Here is a 27,598-nt window from a genome sequence, read left to right as displayed (position 1 = left end):
AAAAGTTAAGTACAAAATCTTTAAAGATTTTCTGTTGTTTTTTTTTTTTTTAATTTTTCGAGACGAGGTTTCTCTGTAGCTTTGGTGCCTGTCCTGGAACTAGTTCTTGTAGACCAGGCTGGCCTCAAACTCACAGAGATCCGCCTACCTCTGCCTCCCAAATGCTGGGATTAAAGGCATGCACCACCACCGCCCAGCTTAAAGATTTTCTGAATGACAATGAGCCAAATTAGATTTCAAAATAAGCTGTCATAAAATAGGAATTTCATTTTTAAATGGTAGCATTCACTAATTAATAATTCTTTTGATGAAACTCTTTTATACCCCTTTTCTGATAAGCAGGTAGCAGAATGATGTAGCTACTGAGAGACTTGTATGCAAATTATGTTTTGCCCCATATTTCATGTAACTTTGGTCACATTTATTGTCTTAGCTTTCATTATTTCAATTTTTAACCTTATTTAATTATTATATATTATGTGGAATACTTTTGAGAATTATAAAATATAATGTCTACCACTACTTGGGACGGGGAGGGAGGTGATGATGAAGGGTATTCTATAAATGCTTAATTATTCCAGTTATTCCAATGAATATCTATTTTGCCATTGATTTGTCTGATCACATGTGGCCAAAATTCAAATAGTCATATGGCCTGTTTCTTGTGGTTTAAATATACCATCAATTCTAAAATTCAAAATTCACTGAATCTGTAACTTGTGCCACAGTAGATCTGCCTTCCTGGATTCCTGCTTTTCTAAGTAATGATAAAAAATGATAGAAATGTTGCACTTTCTACTGCTGTAATGCACTTGCAGCTATAAAAGAATGCTGTTGCTTCATTTCTGTTCACAGTTTCAATTAACTGATGTTGGAATAAAAATACATGTTTGCAATGTGGAAGGGGCCATGTAATTATTCAGCCTTTCCTGTTTGTAGCTGCTTATTAGTATGCTCCACATGTTTGCCTTTCTTCCACTTCAAATGCTAATTTTAGAGTCCCATTTTTATTATCGAACACCTTTCGGAAAAATTGTAACAGTAAGTATGACAGACATCTTGAGTCTGTCATGTTTCCCTCTTTCTTAATGAGCTTGTTCTCATGACAAAAAATTTTAAATTCATACTTATTTTCAAACAATATCTTCCTTATAAAAAATCAGTGAATTGCTCATTTCATTAATTATCACTAGTTTCAGTTAACTTTCAGACCACATCAACTGAAGGAGAAGTTGAGTATTCAAGCAGCTTTCTGAATAAATGTTACATTTGTAAATATTTAACACTAACATTTTTCCAGTTTTCAAGCAAAACTCATAGTTTGCTTAAAATATACAGGTACTATAATTGAGGTCAAAGAAGTCATCTTTTTGTTTGAATCATGTAGATAATTGGTTCAATTCTCCACTTCACTTTGTGTGAAGTAAGTAATTGAGTGAAATTTCAACTGAACATTTTACTGAAAAAAAAAATGTCAAAATGAATGTTGATTATCTTTAAGCCAAAACAAGTAGCTAATTGGCTGAAATTACCAGTTGCTTGGTCATGCAACCTTGGTACATTTAGTCATATCTATAATGAAATTGGAGAAAGAAAAATAAACATCACTTCAGTATGCCTACCCTAGCTTTCAATCACATGCACTCGATGAGTTAATAGCACACTAAAAATGGCCACTTTTTTCCGATTTCTGGTTTTATCTCTTAAAATAAATGATTAAAAATTTATTTCTATATAGAATAAAAATTATAGCATCTTAGCAGCATAATTTATCTCAACAAATTGTCACAAACATCTGTTTTGCATGCAGAGAAAAATTATGAAAGTAGAAATCTAAGTACAAACAAGAGTAATCTGGTAGAACAGAAAGGTGATTGTTAACTAGAAATATTTTCACATATTTTTATTTTGCATGAACACAGTCTTGGAAGTTAGGATAAACAAATGAAATATGTGTAGGCATACTGGAAACCAGGGGGCGGGGGAAGGTTGGTGTTAAATATTTACAAATGTAAAAGAGGTCTGGGAAATCTTAAAGTCTATGAAGCTGTTTAAAAACACCCGAGGGCAAATGCTATCAAAATTATAATGAGAAACAAAATGGATGTTTAGGAATCCAATTTTCCCCTTTGAACTGGTGAATGAACCTTATTTAACAGACTTATACTACTTAAAAGGCTTTCTAAAAATCTACTAATAGACTGTCCACTTTGCTATATGACCATTCTGTACTAAAATCATTTCATAATGGTAGCTTTTTGTTTAATTCTGACAGAGCTCAAAGGGGAAATTTTTCACCTATATTTCAAATAATAATAACTTTTCAGTGTTTTGAAGTGAGAACTATGCTATGGTAAAAATCATCTTCTGACTTGCTGTACTGTATTAATCATCTCAAGACTTATTTGAGAGGAAATGTTTAGCGGCTGTTTAATCTATTCCTTCTACCCTCATTTAATATCTCTCCAACTCTTTGAAGACTTATGATTAAGTTAACCCTTCAGATCTTTTAATTGAATTTTATAAGGACATTTTTAAAAATAATTTCTAAGAATTTAAAAGGAAACACTTTGGCTTGTTTTCCCTATACCTTGCCCAAATACTCCATATATACATAGATAGGTCATAGATGCAGAAATTGAGCACGTTACTCCTTATGAAAGGCACAATAAAAACTTAGATACAGAATATGTCAAGATTATATCACACACACAAAACCATGTTCATTGTTTGTGATCGTAGGACATTCTATCATTCTATTATTGGCATGTCTGACCTATACTTCTTAAGGGCTCTACACAATTATTTGTTATATTTATACATAACTAGTTCAGGACCATCTTGTATTTATTTCTGTAATCTGGTATTCCTCTGGATTTGAGTTTGCCTTTAATAGACTTTGTCATGTTTATTTTTACCCACATCAGCTTGTCAAAGTTGTTTGGAATCCCAAACTTAACCCATTACCCCAACCCCCAGCTCTGAAAAGGCAGAACTGATTGAACATGTATAAATTCTTTAAACAAAGTCACAAATGTCATACTGCTCTTTGCACACAGTCATGACACTGAGACATTGTACATTGCTCACTCTTCTGCCATTTAGTTATAGCCTAACAAAACTCAATACCATATTTCTATAGATTTTTACCTGATTTTTGGATCGTCGACGACATTCAAACAATGGAAGGCAACAACACAGGCTCAAGTTAGAGTTGACCCTACGGCCAGATGTTCTACGTCGTGTCCTTCTAGAATTCATCATGCCTCAAAGTCGGTGTAGTACAATCTGAAAAAAAATATGACTTGGGGTGAAACAGTGAAAGAACTGGGGAACATAGCAAGCAGTTTAAAACATGAGGAAGGAAGGGGCACAGGGTTGGAGAAGTTCTCAAAATTTGAAATCTCACCTTAATCCCTGCTCTTAAGAGATTCTGTAGTATATTTTCTAAAAATACAGCAACTCATAAGTTGCATCTTTTCTTGGAAAAGAGGGACAGAATGAAGAAGAAATGGTGAATGACAGCCTAACCCCTACAAACCAAGCTTTAACATGTCCCTCAGACTCAGAAAAAGAAAATAGGCCACATTATTCCCTCTTCCTCTATTTTCTCCTGGGACATTCATTTACCCTTTCTTATTTAAATTCCTGGCATTCCCATCTCAGAACTGTCTCTATCCCTGGGCAGTTCCTGTCATAAATATACTCTTCCACCCGGCTCAGACCTTCTTGGCCACCAGCCAGTTGGCTAGTTTCCCTCTACCAATAACTAGATTTTCTCTAATTATACAGCATTTAGATGTTACAAATATCAATATGAATAATCAATTTGAATGTTGAACCCTACTGACAACATCTAGTATATCATTAGCATTAAATGTATATTGTCTTAATAAGCCAGTCTATTACTTTATCAACATACAAAAGTGTCAAGGACATGAATAGATTGAACTATTACCCAATTTAAAACATACTTGGAACATGGCATCATAATACATGCCTATAATTCTAATACTCAGAAGGCTGAGACAGGAGGATTAAAAGTTTGAGTTTGACCTGGTCTACATAGTAAAATATTGTCTCCAAAAGCCCAAGGGCTAGGGCTATAGGTCAAAGGTAGAATATTTGTCTAGAATGCACAAGATCCTATACTTGATCTTCAGCACTACGAAAAAGAAATATAAAGGAAACAGTGTTTGAGAGTTTTGTTATGCAATAGAGATGTAGGTAAATTAAATTGTAGTCTAGAACAGTAAGACAGACCACAAGTTTAATACTAAAATGTTTTACTTCATTTTTCCTTGTGTTTCTTTCTTTCCCCTTGCTTTTTTTTTTTTTTTTTTTTTTTTTTTGGTTTTTCGAGACAGGGTTTCTCTGTAGCTTTGGAGCCTGTCCTGGGACTCCCTTTGTAGACCAGGCTGACCTCGAATTCACAGAGATCCACCTGCCTCTGCCTCCCGAGTGCTGGGATTACAGGCTTTTTAATCTTGAGACAGGGTCCTACTATGTTGGTCAGACTGGCCTAAAACTCACAGCAATCATCCTGTCAGCCTCTCAAGTGCTGACATTAAAACTGTGAACCACCACCCCCGCTTAAATAAGACAGGTTTATATTCTACTTATTTATTTATAATTTATACTCTGCTGATATCTTTTTAAAAAAGATTCAAAGCAGCTGACATTTGATTGGAGATTGTTATAATCAATCAAGTATTAAATATTTTAGCTAAAATGTTTTAAAGAGAAATGATTTTATAAATTTTTGCTATTGCTATACTCATCTAAATGACTGCAAATAACAAAACTTATGATAACTTTTATTATTTTAAGGAATTATTGATGGTGAGAGGGAATGTGAAAAAACTTCTGAAAGGCCAGCCTTCATTGTAAGGATAGTATAAATGACAAAACCTTTTCCTCCATCAACCTAATGTTTGTCTACCTCCCTCCTTCACAAATATCTCCAATAATGTAAAGTAATAGAAGAATAAAGGCCTCCCCCATTGAAAACAAATACTGTTACGATTGGAAGATGGGGCCTTTTCACCTTCATTCTTCAAAGTTACTCTTTGAGCACATTTCATTACATTAGCTGATAAGTTCAATTACCAAAGCCACTAAATTTGTGCTTATTGGTAACTATGATCTAACTTAAGAGTTAGCTTTAAGATTTGTGGCTTATAGGAGTTTTTAGATTCAAAGATAAAAACTTAAGAAGAAAATTGTGTTAGATGTTTGTATACATAATATGTCATTAAATCCTTAAAATTTTACAAAGCAGGCATCATCACTCCTACTTTCAAATGAAAAACCTAAATACAAAGAAGTGTCCACAGATAATTTAGTAGCATAGCTCAAACTATAATTGAAATTTTCCAAGTCCAATGGCTCCACCTCTCTCACTTCTCCAACTGTATTAAGGAGAAACAAAATGAAGACAGGTGCACAAAACTAGAAAATTATTTTCCAATACAACAACTACCCATTCTTTTCTCCTCAAATTTTCTAGTTTTCTCTAAGAAGAAAACTAAGTTTCTCTTCAGTTACAAAATAATTTTACATACTTGAGGTTCAGTTAAATAACTTATGATCAAAAATTTAGGATGAGCTATACATTTTTCATTCAGAAATAAGAGCCAGACAAAAAGAGGACTTCTAAGGATGAAGGCTTAAACAGTGGTTCTCCTAACGCTGTGGCCATTTAGAATGGTTTATCTTGTTGTGGTGACCCTCCACCATACATTTATTTGTTGATACTTTATACCTATATTTTTGCTAATGTTATGAATCATAATGTATATGTCTAATATACAGGATATCTGATATGTGATCCCCAAAGTGACCGTAGCTCACAAGTTGAGAATCACTGGCTTAAAACTATTTATTTGAAGCATTAGATATTAGCATTCAAAGCCCCCAAATTGAGTTTGTTTGTATATAATCTAGTCATTAATATTGCTATATAAACTCTTAGGTATCCATTCTAAAATGAAATTAAATAAAAATGTTGTCAGGATAAATTATAAATTATTAAACATGAGCTGTCGTGGTTGAGCATTAATCTAACACTAATACAATCAAATAAAGGTCTTTATTGGCTGTATTCATTGGTTGACATCTTGATGAATTTGGTGAATAACTAGAAGATTTTACATCTAGAGCATGCATGTAATAGTAAATATTTCAATAGTAAATATTTCAATCTTTATCTACTTCCTGGAGGGTACGTCTGCCCAGCCTTAAAAACACATATAATCTAAAATTGCTCCCTTTTGCTAGAACTTTCTGTTCTTTCCATGTCAAAATTTTTAGACAGTTTCCTTGAGCATAGTTTTTTAAAAATTTTTTCATTGTTTGCAGTATTGAGAATTGATCCTAGGGGGTCTCATTCATACTCAACAAGGGCCTTTCCAATGAGCTACATCCCTATTGTGACATACTTCTTCTGTGCAACCTCTTCCTTTGTATACCTCTTCACTATTGATTTAGTTCCCCTTTCCAGAGAAATTTCACTTTCGGAGTTTATCAGCAATCTTTTTTGTTACAAAGTATAAATTATTTTTATACAGCGTGTTCATTTTCATATTGTCTTCAACTAGAAACTCTTTCTTTGGCTTTTGAACTTAATCTTAGTCAAAAGACTAAAAAAATGGTGCTTCATTCACTGGCTTCTGATTGTCTTTTATTATTTTTCTCCTATTGTATTCATTTTTACTTATATTTTCTTGTACACCTTTCTGTGCACTTATGTTTTTCCACTGTTTCTTTTTAAAGTTTGATTTGTTTTCATGATTTTATAACATCTAGGTTGATGGTAGTGTAATACAAATCTTCAGGTCTACTTCTGATCTTCTAAATCCTATTAAAATGCTTAGATAACTAATAATTACTACTACAGATCCCTCAAATAGAAATAGAACCCATCATATTTTCCTCATAAACACTCTTCTACTTTCCACCTTCCCAAATTATAATATTCTCCCACTTACATTTAATTATTTTTCTTTATTCCTTCTATGAAGTCAATTATCAAGTTCTTCTGGATTTTCCTTTCTCCATGTTCTTATGCTTTTTAGTTTATTCAACAAACTAGTTTAATCCAGAACTAGCACAATATACAAAGCTCTCACCAGCATTTGCACTGTGCCTCCTGCATTACACTAAATATAAATTTAAGGTTTCTTTTTCTGTTGTTGTTGTCCTACTGCGTGTTCTAATATCCCAAATAATCAAATACCTGACCTTTCTCTGTCAAGACCTTCCTGTTAAAATCTTAGTTTCCTGGATTTAGGGTTTTAGATTTAACATTTGTTCCCTTCTGATAGATAATTTTGATCCTTGTCGTTCATTTAAGGCTATATAACACATACAGTTCTCTCTACAGGGCAATGAAAATTTACTAAAGTTTACACAATTCATACTTGCACTAAAATGGCTTTGAAGCCCAGCCAATGAAAAAGGAGAATAGAGACTACCCCATCTCAGCTTTTTGCTCAACCTACATGTCACCATTCATTGTTTAAATTATTCCTGTTTAAAATTTCTTTCTATTTGTTGCCTTTAGACAGCATGAATATGGTGAAATGCAAGCCATCAGTCTAAATCTAAATCTAAATATCTACTTTCCTGGCTGTACAATGTTGTAATACTAAATGATGCTGGAGGAAATAGTAAATTGATTTAATGCAAATTCTTGGTCTCTAATCTCAACTTGCTTTCAAGGTTACCTAGTAACATTTCTTCCTTCTTCTCCTTATAAAAACTATTTTAAGCCTTCTCCACTGTCTTGTTATCACTACCCATCTGTTTCTTCACTTAACTTGTTCACCTCATGCTGCGTGGTACTTCTAAGAGAATCCTTCCAATTTTCTTGCATGCCACCTCTAATCATACTTGCTCATCACTTTCCTCCTCTTTTCCACCTTTCTGCAGAATGCAATGGAGGAAATGACCACCTCTGGTATAAAAAGCTGTTAACACTAATATGTATATATTCCATGGGTTTTTGATCCTACTGCACGTACTGGCTTTGTGGGAGCCTAGGCAGTTTGGATGCTCACCTTACTACACCTGGATGGAGGTGGGTGGTCCTTGGACTTTCCACAGGGCAGGGAACCCAGATTGCTCTTTGGGCTGACGAGGGAGGGGGACTTGATCGGGGGAGAGGGAGGGAAATGGGAGGCGGTGGCAGGGAGGAGGCAGAAATCCTTAATAAATAAATAAAAAGCTGTTAACATGCATATTCTCCTAATCTTGACCTCTCAGAGTTGTCACATGAGGATTGCCACTTGAGGTGTTTCCAGCTCACCCCAAGTGCTCTCTCATGGTCACTGTTTATCTTGCTTGTCTCCTAGCTTTAACCTTACCCTCTCTAGTACTTCTTTCCAATAACGAATGAAATGAAATTTCCTTCTTTCCAGTAATGAAAAATGTTGTTTTCATGTTAAAAATAAAATTGCTTCCTTTGACATTCACCTAAAAAAAGGGCCAATTTTTTTTAAAGAGGTATTTTATTCTCATTTTTCAGTGTCCATCACTCTCATTCACTCTTAAATTTGATACAATTTTATTTTTACCTCATTGATCTTTGAAATTATTTAAGTCAATGATGGCCTTATGGTTACTGTATTCAATGGTTACACTAATCTCTGCTACTTTCTGAAATATCCCTTCTCATTCCTTTGGTTTCTTTGGCATTACCATGTGTTTTCTCCTATCTATATATCTTGATTCTTCTGTCTTTGTTTTTTGGTCTTTGTTTCTGTTTTTTGGTGGGAGGGGCTCAATTTCATTAAAAAGTTCTTTATATTTTGCTAGTTCATAATATTTTTTCTCAGCCCTCAAGAGCTCTTACTTTACACTCAAATCTGCATGTAATTTTATTCTCATATGCTAATACCTTACAATTTCATCTCCAGCTCAGATCTGCTTTCTAAATAAATAAATCTCTCACTTTAACATCCCCTAAGCTATTTCATTCAAATCATTCCATGGGACTCAGTCAATAAATCTGCATTTCTAAAGTCAAATTGCTAAATCAACTATTTCTTTCTTTGTTTTTTAATTACAGTAAATGATATCACCATGAATCTTAATTTTCTAACTCATAATAGTACTTGGAGTACTCAAAGTCACTTTTGTTTACCTAGGATATTTCCTATTCATCTTACCTAGGTTATTGTTATACATTTTATATTAGGAATCCTTCCAGGGCTTCACTTTTCTGACCTCTCATCACAAGTTATATATCTCTGTTTCATTCAGTAATCTATACTTTTCAAAAGACTGTAAGTACAAATGATCCTCAATTTGCCATGGGTAATGACCAGATAAAGCCTTTGCAAGTTGAAAATATCATAAATTGAAAATATATTTAATATACCTTCCCTATTAAACTCCATAGTTTAGATTAGTCCACATGTCTGCCACTGATACCTTAGCATTTTAAAAGAGTATCAGACTATGTAGTAGTAATCAAAGAAGAGATCAAAGTTCAAATTGTGAAGTATCATTTCTCCTGAATGTATATTGTTTTTGTATCATAGTACAGGTGAAAAATCATTAGTCCCTGTTGTAAGCCAGGGACCATCTGTAGTGTGATGGATGTGTTTTGCTCTTGTGTCTTCAAACTTACTTCAGTATTAACATTGCCACTTAAAAGTGGTTGTTGAATATTTTTAAAGGTATCAGAATTGATAAAGATAAGGCAAAAGTAAAAACTAGAGGAAGTCATCAAAACAGTCTTAAAAAAGAGAACTGTTTAATCTATATACACTAAAAAATTACCTCTCATACTCTGTATTAACCATTTTAAACTAAAAGATATTTTAAAAAGAAAGTAATGTCTCAAAACATTATCATTATTCAAATGTTTTCATAATAAAAATTATGACAAGTATTATAGCAAACTTCCCACATATTTATGGTTATCATTCTTCAAACTTATAAGAGATTCCGTCTTTCTTATAGATTTCCTTCCCACAAGTTTCTCACTATGTTTTCAAAATAATGTTTTACAGGATTGTTTTGGTTAATAAGTTAGAGATATCAGTAAATTATTTTAAACTCCAATCTCTCTCTCTCTCTCTCTCTCTCTCTCTCTCTCTCTCTCTCTCTCTCTCTCTCTCTCTCTCTCTCTCTCTCTCTGTGTGTGTGTGTAAAATAAATTTAAAAGAAGATGTTATTTGGGGTAGACCAAGATTTATACTATTTTAAAAATATGTTGTGTAAATTTTTCTCCTCTCCAAAGACATTCATGAGCACACAAGACAAGTGACCCATATCTCCCTTCCCACTACATAAACTTCATTCATGTTCTCACAGACAGCAATTATGTTATTCCTTATCATTTTCTTCTTCAGACAGAATAGGCTTAATTATGTTATGGCCTAGTCTCCATCTTGTTTATTATTTGGGTCTGGTTTTTGCAGAGTCCCTCCTGTTTTTCTAAGCTTTAAACCAAACAGAATGGTATTTGGTATTTCAACAAAGCAGAGAAGTCAAATAGTTATTTGATAATAAAAAACATCCAAGTGATAAGATGAGAACTTGCATTTTAACAACGAAGTGTGAATGCTTTTGCCTTTTAAATCCTCTATTAAGGACCACACAGAGGCAATTTCTCTTCCCCTTATTAAGCCATGCCTGAAAATGTGAGTGTTTGGGCTTTGAAAACACTAATGAATGACTCATAGTAATAGTATACAATCTGCACTCATAGTTTGCAGTGATTTTATCACTGTCGCTCTTCTTGTTCACAGTCACATTCCACCGAAAGACATTTAAAGATTAATAATACAGTATTTCCGCAAGCTCATTGATTTCTCACCGACTCACTCTACTGGGCTGAGGTTGATATTTGTTCCTCAGCTTCCACCTACACCATAAAGACTAATGATTTTCTCTTCACTTTTACCTCTAACATCTGACTTTTCACAGAATCTGTCCTTCTGTCCCCCACCCCGCCATGCAATTGTTTTCAATTAATTGGCATTCTGTTCCACTCTTTCTTAAACTTTTTAAAAACTTATTGCCCTCATCGAACACAATACCCTGGCCTTCTGTGAACCAGACTCATTTATCTCTTTTTCTTGTCTCTGAACCAGAAAAGAAAGGAACCGGAAAGGCAGAAGTTATAACCAGAGGTTGGTAAATGCCATGTTGCACTATCATGGCTATCCTCTGGTAAACAAAGCCTGAAGCAGATGCCATAGACGTGAAAACACTGGACAGGATTGGTATACTCTGATAAACAATAAATGAGGAAGATTGAAGTTTGTCTTTGTATTTGCATCTTCTTTTTCTCTTCTCTTTTGACTCCTGCCCTAGTCTTTCACTGCTTTTACATCTTCAGCCCAGATGCTCTGGTTCCCACTTAAACTCATTTATCTGAAACAACCGTTTATACTCTGTACCTTTCTCCATCTATTTCTTACTTTATCTGTAGTACTTTACTATCCTCCCTGCTCCCAATGCCTTGAAATCAGTCCCAAAAGATAATTCATATTAAGATAGCTTAATTCAGTGAGACTCTGCTTACTAAATGAGGATGATGAAAAGATACTTCTTCATCTTCTTAACTACAAAATATGACATTTGAGATACTATGCAGGGACAATTTCAAGGGATAGATTTGAAGTCTTCTCCATTCATTTCCCACAGAATTTCTTGAGTTTTTGATACATTCTTTCTTCTTTTCTCTTTATTCATATCTATCAAATTCTATACCATGTCTGACAGTGACAGAAAAAGACTTCTATAGTTTATGAAATATTGCCTGGGGACAACTCTCTTCTTTCCCTTCACTAATAAGGAGATTTTCCATGTTTGGCAAATGCTTAAGTGTCTGGACAAAGAGGCCTGTGTTATTAATTATGTATACATACTCAAGAGCCTCTGCAATAGGTTCCTTTTCCCAAAAGAACAAGTAAACCAGTAAAAGGATCACGTTGGTTAGCACTTAGGGGCAAATGGACATTTTGGGTTTTGTGTCCCTTTCAATACCACCCTCCCAGCAATACCCAATTAGTGTGCACTGCAAGGAAAGGCCAAATGCAGCCTCGCCTCTTCAGACCTCTGCACAGCCCTTGTAGAGATCCACTCACCACTACACTAATCAAATTATTAGGCTGCACTCTGCAAGTTACATACATGCTAGGGATGGCACTTTAAAATGTTAATGCCATGGATAAATCCAAACCCATTTGAAAACTGCTCAGATGCACAATTGAAAGCACTAAAGTTCAAAGCACGTTTAATTATTTCCCATAAACACAATTCTGAAAGCTTTCTTTGTTTATTTAAAAAGGAAGAAAATCTATTTTCTCTCTGCTGTTATTAATTCAAATAATGGATGGAAGAAATTTTTAAATTTGCTCTTTTATTACCTCATCTTGGATTTTTCTAGCTCAAGATATGGCTTATTTAGCACCAATCACAAACATTTGAAAATGTAAAAGTCATACAAATTATCCAAACAGGGTTTCTGAAGGAAAAAATATTTGATGGCATTACGCACAACAATTCCTCTTTAGTGATGAACTAAATGGGCTTATTTTATAGACTGTCACCCATTGCTTTTAAAATTACTTCTATTTTTATACTTGCTATGAATCACTATTAGTTATCCATCCCCCTTTCTGTCTCTAGGTCTCTTTTCTCCCTTAGGCTCACACCTACACGTTCATTACAGTCCACAATGTTGGAAACTAAGTGATCATTCGCTGTAGTCGCAGCTAGAGGAGCTACAACCTTTCCTGCCCATCTGCCTCATTACTGACCAAGCACCACATCAGAAATTACAATAAATAATCATGCAAAAGAAGCCAAAACTATCAATTCTCTTCTGAGAGCGTAAGTAAGTAGGCAGGAATTATGGAACATGCTTCCTTTGGGTTTTAACAGGATATTTGTAATTAAATGATGAGTTTTTAAAAAATAGTCAATGGTTTGTACCTGAACTCTGCAGCGCATTTTGCAGCAACATTTTCAAGAACCCAGAAAAAAATGGAATGATATATTGCTGCAGTAAAAATGAAAATGCTAATGCACATATGAATAATGTTTTTCTTCTCTGAGCAGTATACACTAACTCGGGCTCTGTGGAATCATTTACTGATGCATGCCCTGATTTAACTCCAAATATCCTTTAAAATTAACAACCTATTTAACATTCCTGCAAAGATTATAGCCAAAAAAGCAAATGTTATTGTCTCCCTTGAAGAAATATTCACTCAATTGGTCTAATCTGTTATATTTGTAATCAAAATTAGAAATCTAGTATAAGCTCTTATTTGACAAATAATTGACAAAAAACACAAACTCTGTGGCTCATTTTTTTATCCCAATGAGATCAGCATGTACATAAACACATATCTCTCCAGTTTCACTATTTGTTTAATGGATGAGATTCAAGCTTTTGGTTTAGTTGGAGGCTTTGTGTATCCAGCCAGGCATAAATTTCTAGGGTTTTAGGAAGAGCAGTTGTTTTTTTTGGGGGGGGGCAGATATAATTTTAATTGGTTTCTAGATTTTTATTTATTGTTTCCATAACTGTAATTCGTGGGATGATTAAAAACTAGACTCCGAAGTAAGACATGGAGAGACCCCAGAGGAAAAAGTGGATCGAAAATACTGGATTGAAAGCAGTGGCAACAAATTCCCTTATGAGCCCTTTCTCTTTTCTTCTGCTTGCAGAGTAATAGAAATCATTTAACTGTAGTGTGACAACTATTACATACACTATAAAACTGACCAAATAGAAAAAGTCCATAACTTAATTGAATACTTTAAAAAATCTAATCTGCATTATGTGACCAATAAATAGTTGTTGACAAGATTCTCAATTTTCAAAAGAAAACACAAGCTCTACACTGAATTCTCACACTGCCTTTTTACCCTTATGACTTTGTCTTCTCAAATTACAAATAGAGTCTATTCCCTAGAGCTGAAAAAATCAAATGGCTCGTACTTGTGAAGCAGTAAACACAAAAGGACCTAAGGATAAAGCAATCCACAAACCAAAATCCTTTGTTTTCTTATGTACCTAAAAGCTCAGTTTACTGTAACCAGATATGAAAGTATAAAGAGGTAGATAAAGCAGTTCATTATTCATCACTTAAGGCAGTCACAAAAAGAACACATTTTCATTAACAGTGGGTTGAATTATTAGAAAACCTGAGCTACTCAATCCATATTCAGTGCTTGCTCTGTTCTGCTCTGCTAAGCGAATACTGCGGAGGTGGGTAGATTGCTGTTAAATAAGATTCCAATTGAGAGCCTATTTTTCTGAGCCCCAACCAGGAACACAAAACTTCAGAGTCAGTTAATTTTGATCATCTTTTTAGCAATACAAAGTTTTGAGTTTAGCCTAGAGTTTTCAGGTATCTTTAAAATGTACCACATCTAACAGCAGCTTTCAGTAATTTTGAAACAGAAAATTTTTCCCTTATAGTTTTCAAGAATGTGTTACCCCCTAGTATAATATTTGTGATAGCTAATATAGATTCTTCTTGAAATAATCTAAAGGCACTGAGGAAATAAGTGTAGTTATATTCATGAGAGACTTTCGTAGTTTGCATTTATTGATATGGGAAGACCCACACTAAATATGAATGGTCCCTGCATTGAATAAATGGGAGACTGTGAGCTGAACTCAAATACTTTTCTTGGCCTGAATCTTAACTATGGACCAAGTGAGTTCAGCTGTTCATTCTCCTGTCATCAAGACCTATCTTCCATAAGGACTATAAATGAAATTGTGAGCCAGTAGCTTTCAGGGTGTCAGAATAGTGCAATGCAAACGGACAGCGAGGAAGGTATTGGTGTTCTTATCCAGCTGTGAACACTATGAACTACGATACCCAGCTACAAGGAAAATGTGCTTACATGTGCCATAGTGGTGTGACTGTAATGGTGGTAGCCAATCACTCTGTGACTGTATTTATGGCTTGTTCCTCAGGAGAGAACCCATACCTTTTACTGTATAACTGTTCACTTCCCATGCCTGGGGAAGTCCCCTGAGGCAGGAAGCTTACTATGTTGTTCAGTTAAACTGTCATAGCATTTAACTGGCTTCTTGATATTTATATTTATACCAATAGACAAACAATATTTATATTTAGGCCAATAAACAAATAGATAAAGACTATAAGCACCAGTCAGAGAAGCTTCTCTTTGCTGTGAATAGCAGCTAAATAAAAGATCCAGGGTTACCAAAGATACTCAGGATAAATGATGGTTGAGGGTTCACCCTTAAACAAGACAATTTATATTATTCCCTCTAAGGTTCAGGGAATATTGCAGAAAGAGTATGAGAGCCAGAAGAAAGGGAGAAAGGTTGTGAAATACCATCCACTAGACACAACACACCCACTGTAATAATCAAATCATAGCAATTGAGGTTATTGACATTTGCCCTGCATGGGATCAGCCATGCCCACACAGTCAGCCATGAATGCAGAGAGGTTCATTGGGCCCTATCACTCCCTGATGAACTATTGGATTCTGATAAATTGTGAAAGAGAAGGGCATGAGCTGACCTGGCTCCAATGAATAGTTTCAAACTCATGGTCACACAAATGACACTGGTCAAGCACAATGAATCACTAACACAATATAAGAAAATGAATATAAAAAAGAGATTAGTAGGAAAGAAAAGGAGTGGAAAGAGGAGGTAGGGAGATGATAGAGAGTGAAGAATTTGAGCAATCAGAATTCAATATAACATAAGTAAAATTAGCAAAAAATGTAAATTCAAACAATTCCAAAAAATGTGTGCCTATAGAAATGGCTCAGCAGTTAAGAACACTTGTTGCTTTTCCAGAGGTCACAAGTTTAGTACTTAGTACTCTTGTAGGGTGGCTAACAATAGCATATAAAACCAGCTTCAATGATTTTGACATCCTCCTCTGGTCTCCAAAGCTATACACATAGATCATACACACACACACACACACACACACACACGCATGCAGGCACACACACAAAAAAAGACAGAGAAAGACACAAAGAGAAATAAACATAAAAATAAATCTATAGGAACAAAAAATGTGAGCCAAAATAAACACATCCTTTCTTAAATAGTTGAAATCGAAAATTTGGTTACAACGAGAAATTAGCATAGCATGCTTGCTTTCTCCATATCCAATTCCCTGTTTACACATCTTTTCCTCATTTTCATAGTATTTCTACTTTAATATCCTCTCATTAGAGTCCCTTTTGGAATTTATGTTACAAAGTCTGACAGTTTTACAATGAATCGTTTCCTTTTTGAATAATTATTTTTTTTTTGTTATAATGTCTTCTAGACGATTGGCAGTGCCAGTTCCATGCAGGTCATGTGCCACTAATTTCAACTGTAATGAGTTCAGAACTTACCTCAGATCTTACTACTATTGGAAGGAATAATATCAGTTCTTACTACTATTGGAAGGAATAATAGTAACCACCTGTGTCTTATCAGATCACCATGAATTAAAGTTAGAATTAAACAACAATGCTACCCCCAGAAAGCCTACAAACTCATGGAAACTGAACAGTCAACTACAAAACCATACCTGGATTAAGGAAGAAATAAAGAAAGAAATAAAAGTCTTCCTGGAATTCAATGAAAATAAAGAAACAACATACTCAAACTTATGGGACACTATGAAATCAGTCCTAAGAGGAAAGCTCATAGTACTAAGTGCCCACTTAAAGAAAACAGAGAAAGCTCACATTGGAGACTTAACAGCCCACCTGAAAGCTCTAGAAAAAAAAGAAGCAGACTCACCTAGGAGGAGTAGAAGACTGGAAATAATCAAACTAAGGGCTAAAATCAACAAAATAGAAACACAGAAAACAATCCAAAGAATCAATGAAACAAAAAGTTGGTTCCTGGAGAAAAATCAACAAGATTGATAAACCCCTATCCAAACTAAATCAAACGGCAGAGAGCGAATTTGCAAATTAATAAGATCAGAAATGAAAAGGGGGACATAACCACAGACACAGAGGAAATTCAAAGGATCATTAGATCTTACTACAAAAGCCTGTATGCCACAAAACTGGAAAATGTAAAAGAAAAGGGCACTTTTTTAGATAAATACCATATACCAAAGTTAAACCAGGACCAGGTGAACAATCTAAATAGACCTGTTAGTCACGAAGAATTAGAAGCTATTATCAAAAACCTCCCTACCAAAAAAAGCCCAGGACCAGATGGTTTCAATGCGGAATTCTACAAGAACTTCCAAGAAGACATAATACCTATACTCCTTAATGTATTTTACAATATAGAAACAGAAGAGTCATTGCCAAATTCTTTTTATGAAGCTACAGTTACTCTGATACTAAAACCACACAAAGACTCAACCAAGAAAGAGAATTACAGGCCAATCTCACTCAAGAACATCGACGCAAAAATCCTCAACAAAATGTTGGCAAACCGAATCCAAGACCACATTAGAAAAATTATCCATTATGATCAAGTAGGCTTCATCCCAGGGATGCAGAGCTGGTTCATCATACAAAAATCTGTCAATGTAATCCATCAGATAAATAAACTGAAAGAAAAAAACCATATGGTCATTTCATTAGATGCTGAAAAAGCATTTGACAAAACTCAACATCCCTTTATGATAAAAGTCTTGGAGAGATTAGGGATACAAGGGTCATACCTAAATATAATAAAAGCTATTTACAGCAAGCCGACAGCTAACATCAAATCGAATGGAGAGAAACTCAAAGCCATCCCACTAAACTCAGGAACACGACAAGGCTGTCCACTCTCGCCATACCTCTTCAATATAGTGCTTGAAGTTCTAGCAATAGCAATAAGACAACATAAAGGGATCAAGGGGATTCGAATTGGAAAGGAAGAAGTTAAACTTTCGTTAATTGCAGATGATATGATAGTGTACATAAGCGACCCCAAAAATTCCACCAAAGAACTTTTACAGCTGATAAACACCTTTAGTAATGTGGCAGGATACAATATCAACTCCAAAAAATCAGTCGCCCTCTTATACACAAAGGATATGGAAGCAGAGAGGGAATCAGAGAAGCTTCAACTTCACGATAGCCACAAACAGCATAAAATATCTTGGGGTAACTCTAACCAAGGAAGTAAAAGATCTATTTGACAAGAACTTTAAGGCATTGAAGAAAGAAATTGAAGAGGATACCAAAAAATGGAAGGACCTCCCTTGCTCTTGGATTGGGAGGATCAACATAGTAAAAATAGCAATTCTACCAAAGGCAATTTATAGATTCAATGCAATCCCCATCAAGGTCCCATCAAAATTCTTCACAGACCTTGAGAGGACAATAATCAACTTTATATGGAAAACCAAAAAACCCAGGATAGCCAAAACAATCGTATACAATAAAGGATCTTCTGGAGGCATTACCATCCCTGACTTCAAACTCTATTACAGAGCTACAGTAATGAAAACAATGTGGTCCTGGCATAAAAACAGAGAAGTCGACCAATGGAATCATATAGAAGACCCGGATTTTAACCCACAAACCTATGAACACTTCATTTTCGATAAAGGAGCTAAAAGTATACAATGGAAGAAAGAAAGCATCTTCAACAAATGGTGCTGGCACTACTGGATGTCAACCTGTAGAGGAATGAAATACACCCATATCTATCACCATGCACAAAACTCAAGTCCAAATGGATCAAAGGCCTCAATATCAGTCCGAACACACTGAACCTGATAGAAGAGAAAGTGGGAAGTACCCTACAACAGATGGGCACAGGAGATGGCTTCCTGTGTATAACCCCAGAAGCACAGACATTAAGGGCAACATTGAATAAATGGGACCTACTAAAACTGAGAAGCTTCTGTAAAGCAAAGGACACTGTCACCAAGACAAAAAGGCAACCTACTGACTGGGAGAAGATCTTCACCAACCCCGCAAAAGACAAAGTTCTGATCTCCAAAATATATAGAGAACTCAAGAAACTAGACTTTAAAATGCTAATTAACCCAATTAAAAAATGGGGCACTGAACTGAACAGAGAATTCTCAACAGAAGAAGTTCAAATGGCCAAAAGACACTTTAGGTCATGCTCAACCTCCTTAGGGATCAGGGAAATGCAAATCAAAACAACTTTGAGATATCATCTTACACCTGTCAGAATGGCTAAAATCAAAAACACCAATGATAGCCTTTGCTGAAGAGGTTGTGGAGGAAGGGGTACAGTCATCCATTGCTGGTGGGAATGCAAACTTGTGCAACCACTTTGGAAATCAGTGTGGCGGTTTCTCAGGAAATTCGGGATCAACCTACCCCTGGACCCAGCAATACCACTCTTGGGAATATACCCAAAAGATGTCATATCATATGACAAAAGCATTTGTTCAACTATGTTCATAGCAGCATTATTTGTAATAGCCAGAACCTGGAAACAACCTAGATGTCCTTCAATGGATGAAGAAAGTGTGGAATATATACACATTAGAGTACTAAGCTGTGGTAAAAAACAATGACTTCTTGAATTTTGCATGCAAATGGATGGAAATAGAAAACACTATCCTGAGTGAAGTAACCCAGACCCAAAAAGATGAACATGGGATGTACTCACTCATAATTGGTTTCTAGCCATAAATAAAGGACATTGAGCCTATAATTGGTGAACCTAAAGAAGCTAAATAAGAAGGTGAACCTAAAGAAAAACATATAGTTATCCTCCTGGCTGTGGGAAGTAGACAAAATGGCCAGGCAAAAGATTGGGATCTTGGGGGTGGGGTGGGATGGGGGTAAGGGGAGATGGGGAGAGAAAAGTGAGAAGGGGAGGATGGGGGGAACTTGGGGAAACAGGAGGATTGGGATAAAGGAAGGTTGGATAGCGGAGCAGGGAAGCACAAAATCTTATTTAAGGGAGCCACCTTAGGGTTGGCAAGAGACTTGAAACTAGAGTGGCTCCCAGGAGCCCAAGGCGATGTCCCCAGTTAGTTCCTTGGGCAGCTGAGGATAGGGAATCTGAAATGACCCTATCCTATAGCAATACTGACGAATGTCTTGCATATCACCATAGAACCTTCATCTGGTGATGGATGGAGATAGAGACAGAGACCCACACTGGAGCACTGGACTGAGCTCCCAAGGTCCCAATGAGGAGCAGAAGGAGGGAGAAGATGAGCAAGGAAGTCAGGACCACGAGGGGTGCACCCACCCACGGAGACAGTAAGGCTGATCTATTGGGAGCTCACGAAGGCCAGCTGGACCGTGACTGAAAAAGCATGGGATAAAACCGAACTCTCTGAACATGGCAAACAATGAGGGCTGATGAGAAACCAAGGACAATGGCACTGGGTTTTGATCCTACTTCATGTTCTGTCTTTGTGGGAGCCTAGCCAGTTTGGATGTTCATCTTCCTAGACATGGACGGAGGGGGGAGGACCTTGGACTTTCCACAGGGCAGGGAACCCTTAATGCTCTTTGGACTGGAGAGGGAGGGAGAGAGGAGTGGTGGGAGGAGGAGAAGGGTGGGAGGAGGGGGAGGGAAATAGGAGGCTGGGGAGGAGGCGGAAACTTTTTTTTTCTTTTTCTCAATATTAAAAAAAAGGAAACAACCGTGGCTCTGTTTTAAACTCTAGTTTCCCTAAGTAATCTAAAGATTATGCCTAAAAAAAAGAGAAGTAATAGTCTAGCCTAAATCCTATTAATAAGTGTTATACACCACTTTCGTTGACATAGTAGATAACATAGTACCATCTTCAAGAAATGTCAATGACTTGACATTAAAGACCTTCTGCTGGGATTATGTCAGCCTTGGCTGTGTGAGACTTTGTCTAAAAGAATCACACAATACAAAAATTGATTTAATACAAACTCCAGTCTCAAAGATGTCCTAATAATAATGAGATCCATGGCAATATATGCCCACTGGTGCATGAGTAACATGAATAATATGGGAGCAAAGAAACACTTTCTGATTGGATTTAATGTATGATCCACAGAATGAAAACCATACTTGATACCATTATCAGGTTCAAAATATTGTGGCTAATTAGACAAAAGGCCCAAAGGGAGAACACACTACCATTATTCTACTAAACAGACACGGTATAAAACCAACTTTTAGTGACTTATTCTTATATCCACAAATTAGTGTATCGCTCAACCCCCAGGTAGCAATTAGCATAGAGACCCATGATCAGTCAATGTGTAGACACTAAAGACTGCAGAATGCTCAGCCTGAAATGGGACACCTATATCACACCTCACCTGCCAAAGCTCAAGGATCATTGTGGAGGAACTGATGAAGAGATTGTAAGATCAAAAGGTAGTGCATAACTAAAGAAACACTCATTCTTGACCATAATAGGGCACTTGCATACATCTACCCACAGTGATTATGGCAGCAAGAAGAAGACACGCACAAGTTAATCGAGACAAAATCCCAGCATAGGGCGAGGGTAGGCATGAAGCCCAACCCCTAGCTAAGGTGATATTGGCAATTGATAGCTGTTTGTGAAAGGAGGAATCAGTTGTCTTAGATAGTATGACCCTAGTTGATAAATAACACTTAAAGACAGCCCTCCAAAGAGACAGAAATCTTTAATAAATAAATAAATTTTTTTTTAAAAAAGACAGCCCTCCACCCCAAGAGTATTTGGAAATCACAAATTGAACTTGCTGGACTTAACATAAATAACTGATTTTCTGTGGAAAGGTGGGGATGGATAATGGAGGATTTTGGGGAGTGGTGAATTTGATCAAAATATGTTTTTTAAACATAAAGCAAAGAAAACCAGCTTACAAACCACAATCCCAGAGAACTTAGACAAGAATGAGAATACTAAGAGAGACTAAACATAGATCTAATCTAAATGGGAAATAGAAAAAGACAAGATCTCCTGAGTATATTGGGAGAATGGGGACCTTGGGGGAGCGTTGAAGGGGAGAGGGTAGAGACAAGGAGGGGAGCAGAGAAAAAATGTAGAGCTCAATAAAATAAAAAAAATATGCTTTATGAAATTCTCAAAGAATTAATAAAATGTTGCTTGAAAGCAAACAAGAGCACCAGAAAGTACTGTCTCAAATTCCACCAGATAGATATTTAACATCTACCAAAAAATTTTATAAATACTCAATTGTGGCACATTTACAACTGGTAACAGGGGCCAATTTTAAATTAGTTGAAATAGACACTTGTTTACTTGGTGTAGTTTCAAGAGGAATTGAGAAAGCATACATATCACAAACTGCCTTCCTCACTAATGGCTGAAATTTAATTTTTATGGACTTACTTTTTAAAATGTTGTATTTTTATTTTATGTGAATGAGTCTGCATATATGTACATGCACCACATTCATATTTGGTGTCTGAGAAGCCCTAACAGGTTCATTAAATACCATGAATATAGAGTTACTGACAGTTTTGAGTCATCATGTGGGTGCTGGGAAGTGAACCTGGGTCCTCTGCAAGAGCAGCATGTTGTGAAATATTAGTTTAAGATGTGTTACATTCATTTATGCTGTGAAATATTTGTTTAATGATGCAAAGATCTCTTGCATTTTTTTATATTGCATTTGTTTAACTCTGTGAAGCTATGTTACTTTTCCTGCCTCAAGCACCTGATTAGTCTAATAAAGAGCTGAACAGCCAATAGTTAGGTAGGAGAAAGGCTATGAAGGGCTGGCATGTGGAGAGAATAAGTAAGAGGAAAGATCCAGGGTAAAGGAGAGAAGCAAGAAAAGGAGAAGGAGAGAATGGCAAGGGCCGGCCACCCAGTCACACAGCTAGCCATGGAGTAAGAAGGAAAGAAAGATGTATAGAAAAAAGAAAAGTAAAAGCACAGAGGCAAAATGTAATTAAAGAGAAATGGGATAATCTATGTTAGAAAAGCTGACTAGAAACAAGCCAAGTTAAGGCCAGGCATTCATACGTTAGGAATGTGTCTCTGTGTATTTATTTGGGAGCTGGGTGGTGGGACCACAAAGAATAAAAAGAAAAAGGAAAAGGAAAAAGAAAACAACTACAGTAGCAACTGTCATCTCCAAAGCCTTTCTTTTTTTCAGATTTCTTAATTGAAGTTTTGGTTTTTCACACTTTTCACATTTTCAAATAAAAATATAATTATTTCTTACGAAGTCCAATGGTTAATCTCTCTGAAATAATCAGTTGTTAATCCTTCAGTAATTTATTTGCTGTATACACAAATCTGGCCTTGGTTAAGAGAGCCACAATCTATAATTGCAAAGGGCCCCTATAGCAAAACTGCCACATCAGAGAATAAAATAAGAGAGGCAGAAAACAGTCCCTACTTCATATATCACAAATTAACCTTGCCTATAAACATGATGAGATACGAAGTAAAATTCTTATAAAAGCAGAATAAGAGTGGAGGTAAGAACATGAATGTAATAAATGAAGAACTCTTACATTGCAGATAGAAGAGAATGCAGAGTTAGTACAAAGTGACAAGATAGAGATTTGATATGATGGCATTGGGTTCCTTTATTTACCAATTTCAATGTAAGGACTTTTAAGAGGGTAAGTGAGGGGCCTCAGGTTAAAATTTGTCATTTAAGAATTCTAGAGAGAATTGGAAATTTGACAGAGGTTTGTAAAGATTTTCAATTTCCTACAGTTGAATATCCAGATATAGGAAAAGAAAAAAAAACATATAAAAGCATCAGATTGCTAATGACAAAATATCTTATGGCTCACATGAAAGCTGTAATTCAACCAACGTTTTTTTACATGAAGACAGAGAGGTCATTCAGACTAAGAATTAAAATTGCTTCCAAACTGTCACACTTGAAGCAAACCTTTTAGAGCAAGTATGATTATAATCTATGTAATAGTGTTGGGAAAATAACTACCTCTATACCTCCAAAATGGAGAGTAGGAAATGGCCTGTGGTTTCCTTGATTATACTGTAACAACCTAATGGCAAAATCGGCCTTGAAAGTTGAGTTTCACTGTTCTGAGTTATACTGGTTTAGCAAAGGTTTTAAACGTAATACTACAGTGAATTCTCTTAAGGCTAAAAAGAGCTTGCTAAGAGGCACTGAAGAGTTTGATGATAATTTAGGATAGTGATGGTCATTAAATATGGTCTTTAAAAACAGCATTAAGAGTGAACTTCTGGGTAAGATATGGCCTGGGAGCTGCTTCCATGTGACCCAGTTAAGAAGAGTCAGTATAAGAACAAATAGGCTCTATTCCAGAGAGAATGATAGGTAACTGAAATTCATAAAGTTGGGTATAAGAGCAACTGAAAGGGCTCCAGCAAATGGCAGCTGATATATTAAAAAGAAGCTAAGCTACACATTGTTCCACCAGCCCAGATCTCTAAGAGGGGAAGAGGAAGCAGAGGAACAACCAAAAGGTGAGCCTCATGAAAATAGACTTGCAGCCCTACCGTCAGTACAAGCCTTTACAAGCCTGAAATCCAGCTGCAGGTTTCGGTGAAGCTGATTCCCCCAGAGAACGCAGGAGTGGAGAAGAATCTCCTAAGGATTTGACTCTGAGGGCAGCTGCCAGACAGCATCTTGAGAGTGATTGTATTGTTTAAAACTAAGCTACCCTGGGGGTCCAGAGAACAAGGAATAACCTTAAGTCACAGAGCTTGAATTTAAATTACCAATGCCCCTGACAGTTTCAATATTTTAAGACTCTAGAAAAAAAAGCTGCTACAACACTTGCTGTTTTTAACTTTTACACACCCTCCTTTTTTGTTTTGCTATGATTTAAATAAATGATTTAGCAATATTATTTCTATTTAATTTTTTTTATTCTTTTGAGATTATAATTACATAATGTACCTCTTCCCTTGTTGGTCTCTCCCCCTGTGCCACCAGAGTTCTATTCTGAAACGTTCTTACTTGTTTTTATAAGCTGAAATGTACTTCACTTTGTCTCTGGCAGCTTCATGTTATCTCATGTATTAGGTTGAGGTCTTTGAATTATTTGGAGTTGAGTTTGTACTAGGTGAAATATAGGGATTTAGCTTTACACTGATCTGTGAGTCCACTTTTATGCCAGTCCCATGCTATTTGTGTTAGAATAACTCAATAGTATAACTTGAAGTCAAGTACAGTGATATATTCTGTAAAATTCTCTTTGTTTAGTATTGCTTTGCAATTCTTGGTCATTTGCATTTTCATATAAATTTGACTTTTTATGACTGTGAATAATAGATTTGGTATTTTTATTAGGATATCATTGAATCTATATTGCTCTTGGTATGCTGGTCATTTTCATTGTATTCTTCAGATCTATAAGGGAGGTCTTTATATTCTTCTAGTTTCTTTCTCATTTTCTTTCTTTGTTGCCTTTAAGTTTATCTTGTAGAAAATTTTTGTTTCCTTAGTTATATTTATTCGCAGGTATTTTATTCTTTAGATATCTACTGTGAATGTAATTATCTCCTTAATTTCTTTTACAGTATGTTTTTTATTGATATATAGGAATACTGTTAACTTTTCTTCCTTAATTTTGGAACCTGGAAATCTGTCTATAACATCCCTAGGTATATGCAAGATGGACTGTAAGTCAACATATGATAGATATACTTGCACATCCATGGTTACTGATGCACTATTCACAATAGCTAAGAAATGGACCTCACCTAGATGTACGTCAGCAGATGAAATCATCGTGCACATAAACAATGTAATTTTTTCAGCAGCTTAAGGAAAAATGAGATCAAGATATTTTCATTAAAATGGATAGAATTAGTGAGCATTATGTTAAGTGAAATTAGCCAGGCTCAGAAAGACAAATACTGCATATTTATGATTCTATGTGGATCTGAGATTTAAGTGAGTGTGTGTTGGGGGCAGGGAGAGGCGGGTAGACCACGCAAGTAGAAAGGGACTGTGAGATTAAAAGAAGACACCTTACGGGAGGGATGTAGACAGAAAGATAAAATAATATAACTCGTGAAATAAAGAAGAGAGGTTTACTTGGGGGAAGAAAGGTTATAAGTGAGAAAGCCATAGAAGGGAACTCAGTGGGAGGGAGGTGAATAAGAATAAAGTATCGACAAAATGCTGTCCTAAAGCCCATCATTTTATATGCTAATTTGAAAATTTAAGTCATAAAATAAACCCCTATTGTTTTGAATTGATAAAATAATCTTTATCCTTTATAAAAACTAAAATTTATTTTGTTTTCAAAATATAGAAAAATTGAGGCATATATTTAGCTTAAAATAAATGTGGTAATCCTTACCATGTATTGGACTAAAATAAATAATACCAAGATTTAACCATCCAATTAAGAGAAATTGTTATATGAGACGTAAGAGTCAATTTAAAACAAAAGGAAAGACCTCACCATATCTGTTTCCTCAATAATTAGCTTCTAATAGAGCCCATAATTCTATGACTATGCTTGATCCTAATTATAAAAGGAGCAGAGAAAGAACTTTAACAACAAATCAATAAATTCTGGCCAAGTGACCAAGAATTTGTCCATTAAGTAAAATCAAGCATCAATTTTTAAAACTATAGTGTTCAGAATATGAATATATATCTTGTCGCAGTAATAATAGGTGGCATTTAAAGGTACTATTTCATCTTATCAGGATTTTTCTACTGCAGAAATAAATCATTGTAATAATATAGGACATTTTATATATACATACATTTTAAAGACATTTATAAAAAAATAATATATACATTTTAAAGACATTATACCATATCTATCAATCTGAGGGGCTGATTTTTTTATGTTTTAATTTCTTTAACAATGACACAAATAAAAACCAGTAATTTTCCTATTATGGTTAAGTGAAAAGTAACAAGGAACCCTTTTAGGCGATAATTTATTTTTTGGTGCTTGTATTTGGGTCCTACTAGAGGTAAATTTTTCTATTCTCATAAAAAATATCAGAAAAAGCCAGGACTCAACAACAAACCTACACTTGGAGATTGGGCTGGAGAGATGCAGTAGTTAAGAGCACTGATTACTCTTCCAGAGGACTTGGGTTTGATTCCCAGAATCAGCTTGGCAACTAGCATTCATCTGAAACTCCAGTTCCAGAGAATCCTATACACTTTTCTGACTCTGTGAACACTAAGAACTCATGTAGTGTGAGACATACGTATAGGCAAAGTGCCCATACATAATTTTTTAAAAAATATCTATAAGTCACTGAAATTTGTACCTTTAAATGAGTGAACACATCTGAAAACTTTACTTCTTCATGCTTCAAAATAGGAATTACAGTAGTAATTAACAACTACAGGTTAAATAAAAATATCTTGCATATATCATTTTCTAAATGTATATTACTTATAAAAGCCAATGTATTTCATTGTGACATTTTTATACATGCACATAACATAGTTTGGTAATAATCATCCCATTATCATTTCATAATCCCTTGCTCATTTTATCACCTTTCCTATCCCTAATAGTCTGTGTTTAATTTTTATGTTCATTTGTATGTATGTATGTGTTTGTTAGTTTGGATAAATCAAGAAATCCATCATCCATTTCTTTTACATTTTTACAATATAATAGAGTGAAACATTCTCTTATAATAGTCTATATTTCTTTGATGTCTGTTGTAAAGCTTCTGTGCTTATTTCTAATTATGTTAATTTGGATCTCCTCTTTCTTTCTATTAGTTGGGCCAGGTAT

General features: G+C 35.3%; 1 protein-coding gene across 1 annotated transcript in view; it reads right to left on the bottom strand.

The window, feature by feature from the left end:
- Rps6ka6 (ribosomal protein S6 kinase A6) overlaps positions 1-27,598 on the bottom strand; it is a 167,502-nt gene that overhangs the window by 129,366 nt on the left and 10,538 nt on the right. The window contains exon 2 of the mRNA XM_075957739.1: positions 3,151-3,288. Within this exon, the coding sequence (XP_075813854.1) occupies positions 3,151-3,264 (114 nt within the window). The 5' untranslated portion in view covers positions 3,265-3,288. The remainder of the gene's footprint in view (positions 1-3,150; positions 3,289-27,598) is intronic.

Source organism: Microtus pennsylvanicus, chromosome X (genome assembly GCF_037038515.1).
Source record: "Microtus pennsylvanicus isolate mMicPen1 chromosome X, mMicPen1.hap1, whole genome shotgun sequence".
NCBI classification, from domain to species: domain Eukaryota; kingdom Metazoa; phylum Chordata; class Mammalia; order Rodentia; family Cricetidae; genus Microtus; species Microtus pennsylvanicus.
Note: the sequence above shows the minus strand (reverse complement) of the source record. Positions and strands in the feature narration are given on the sequence as shown.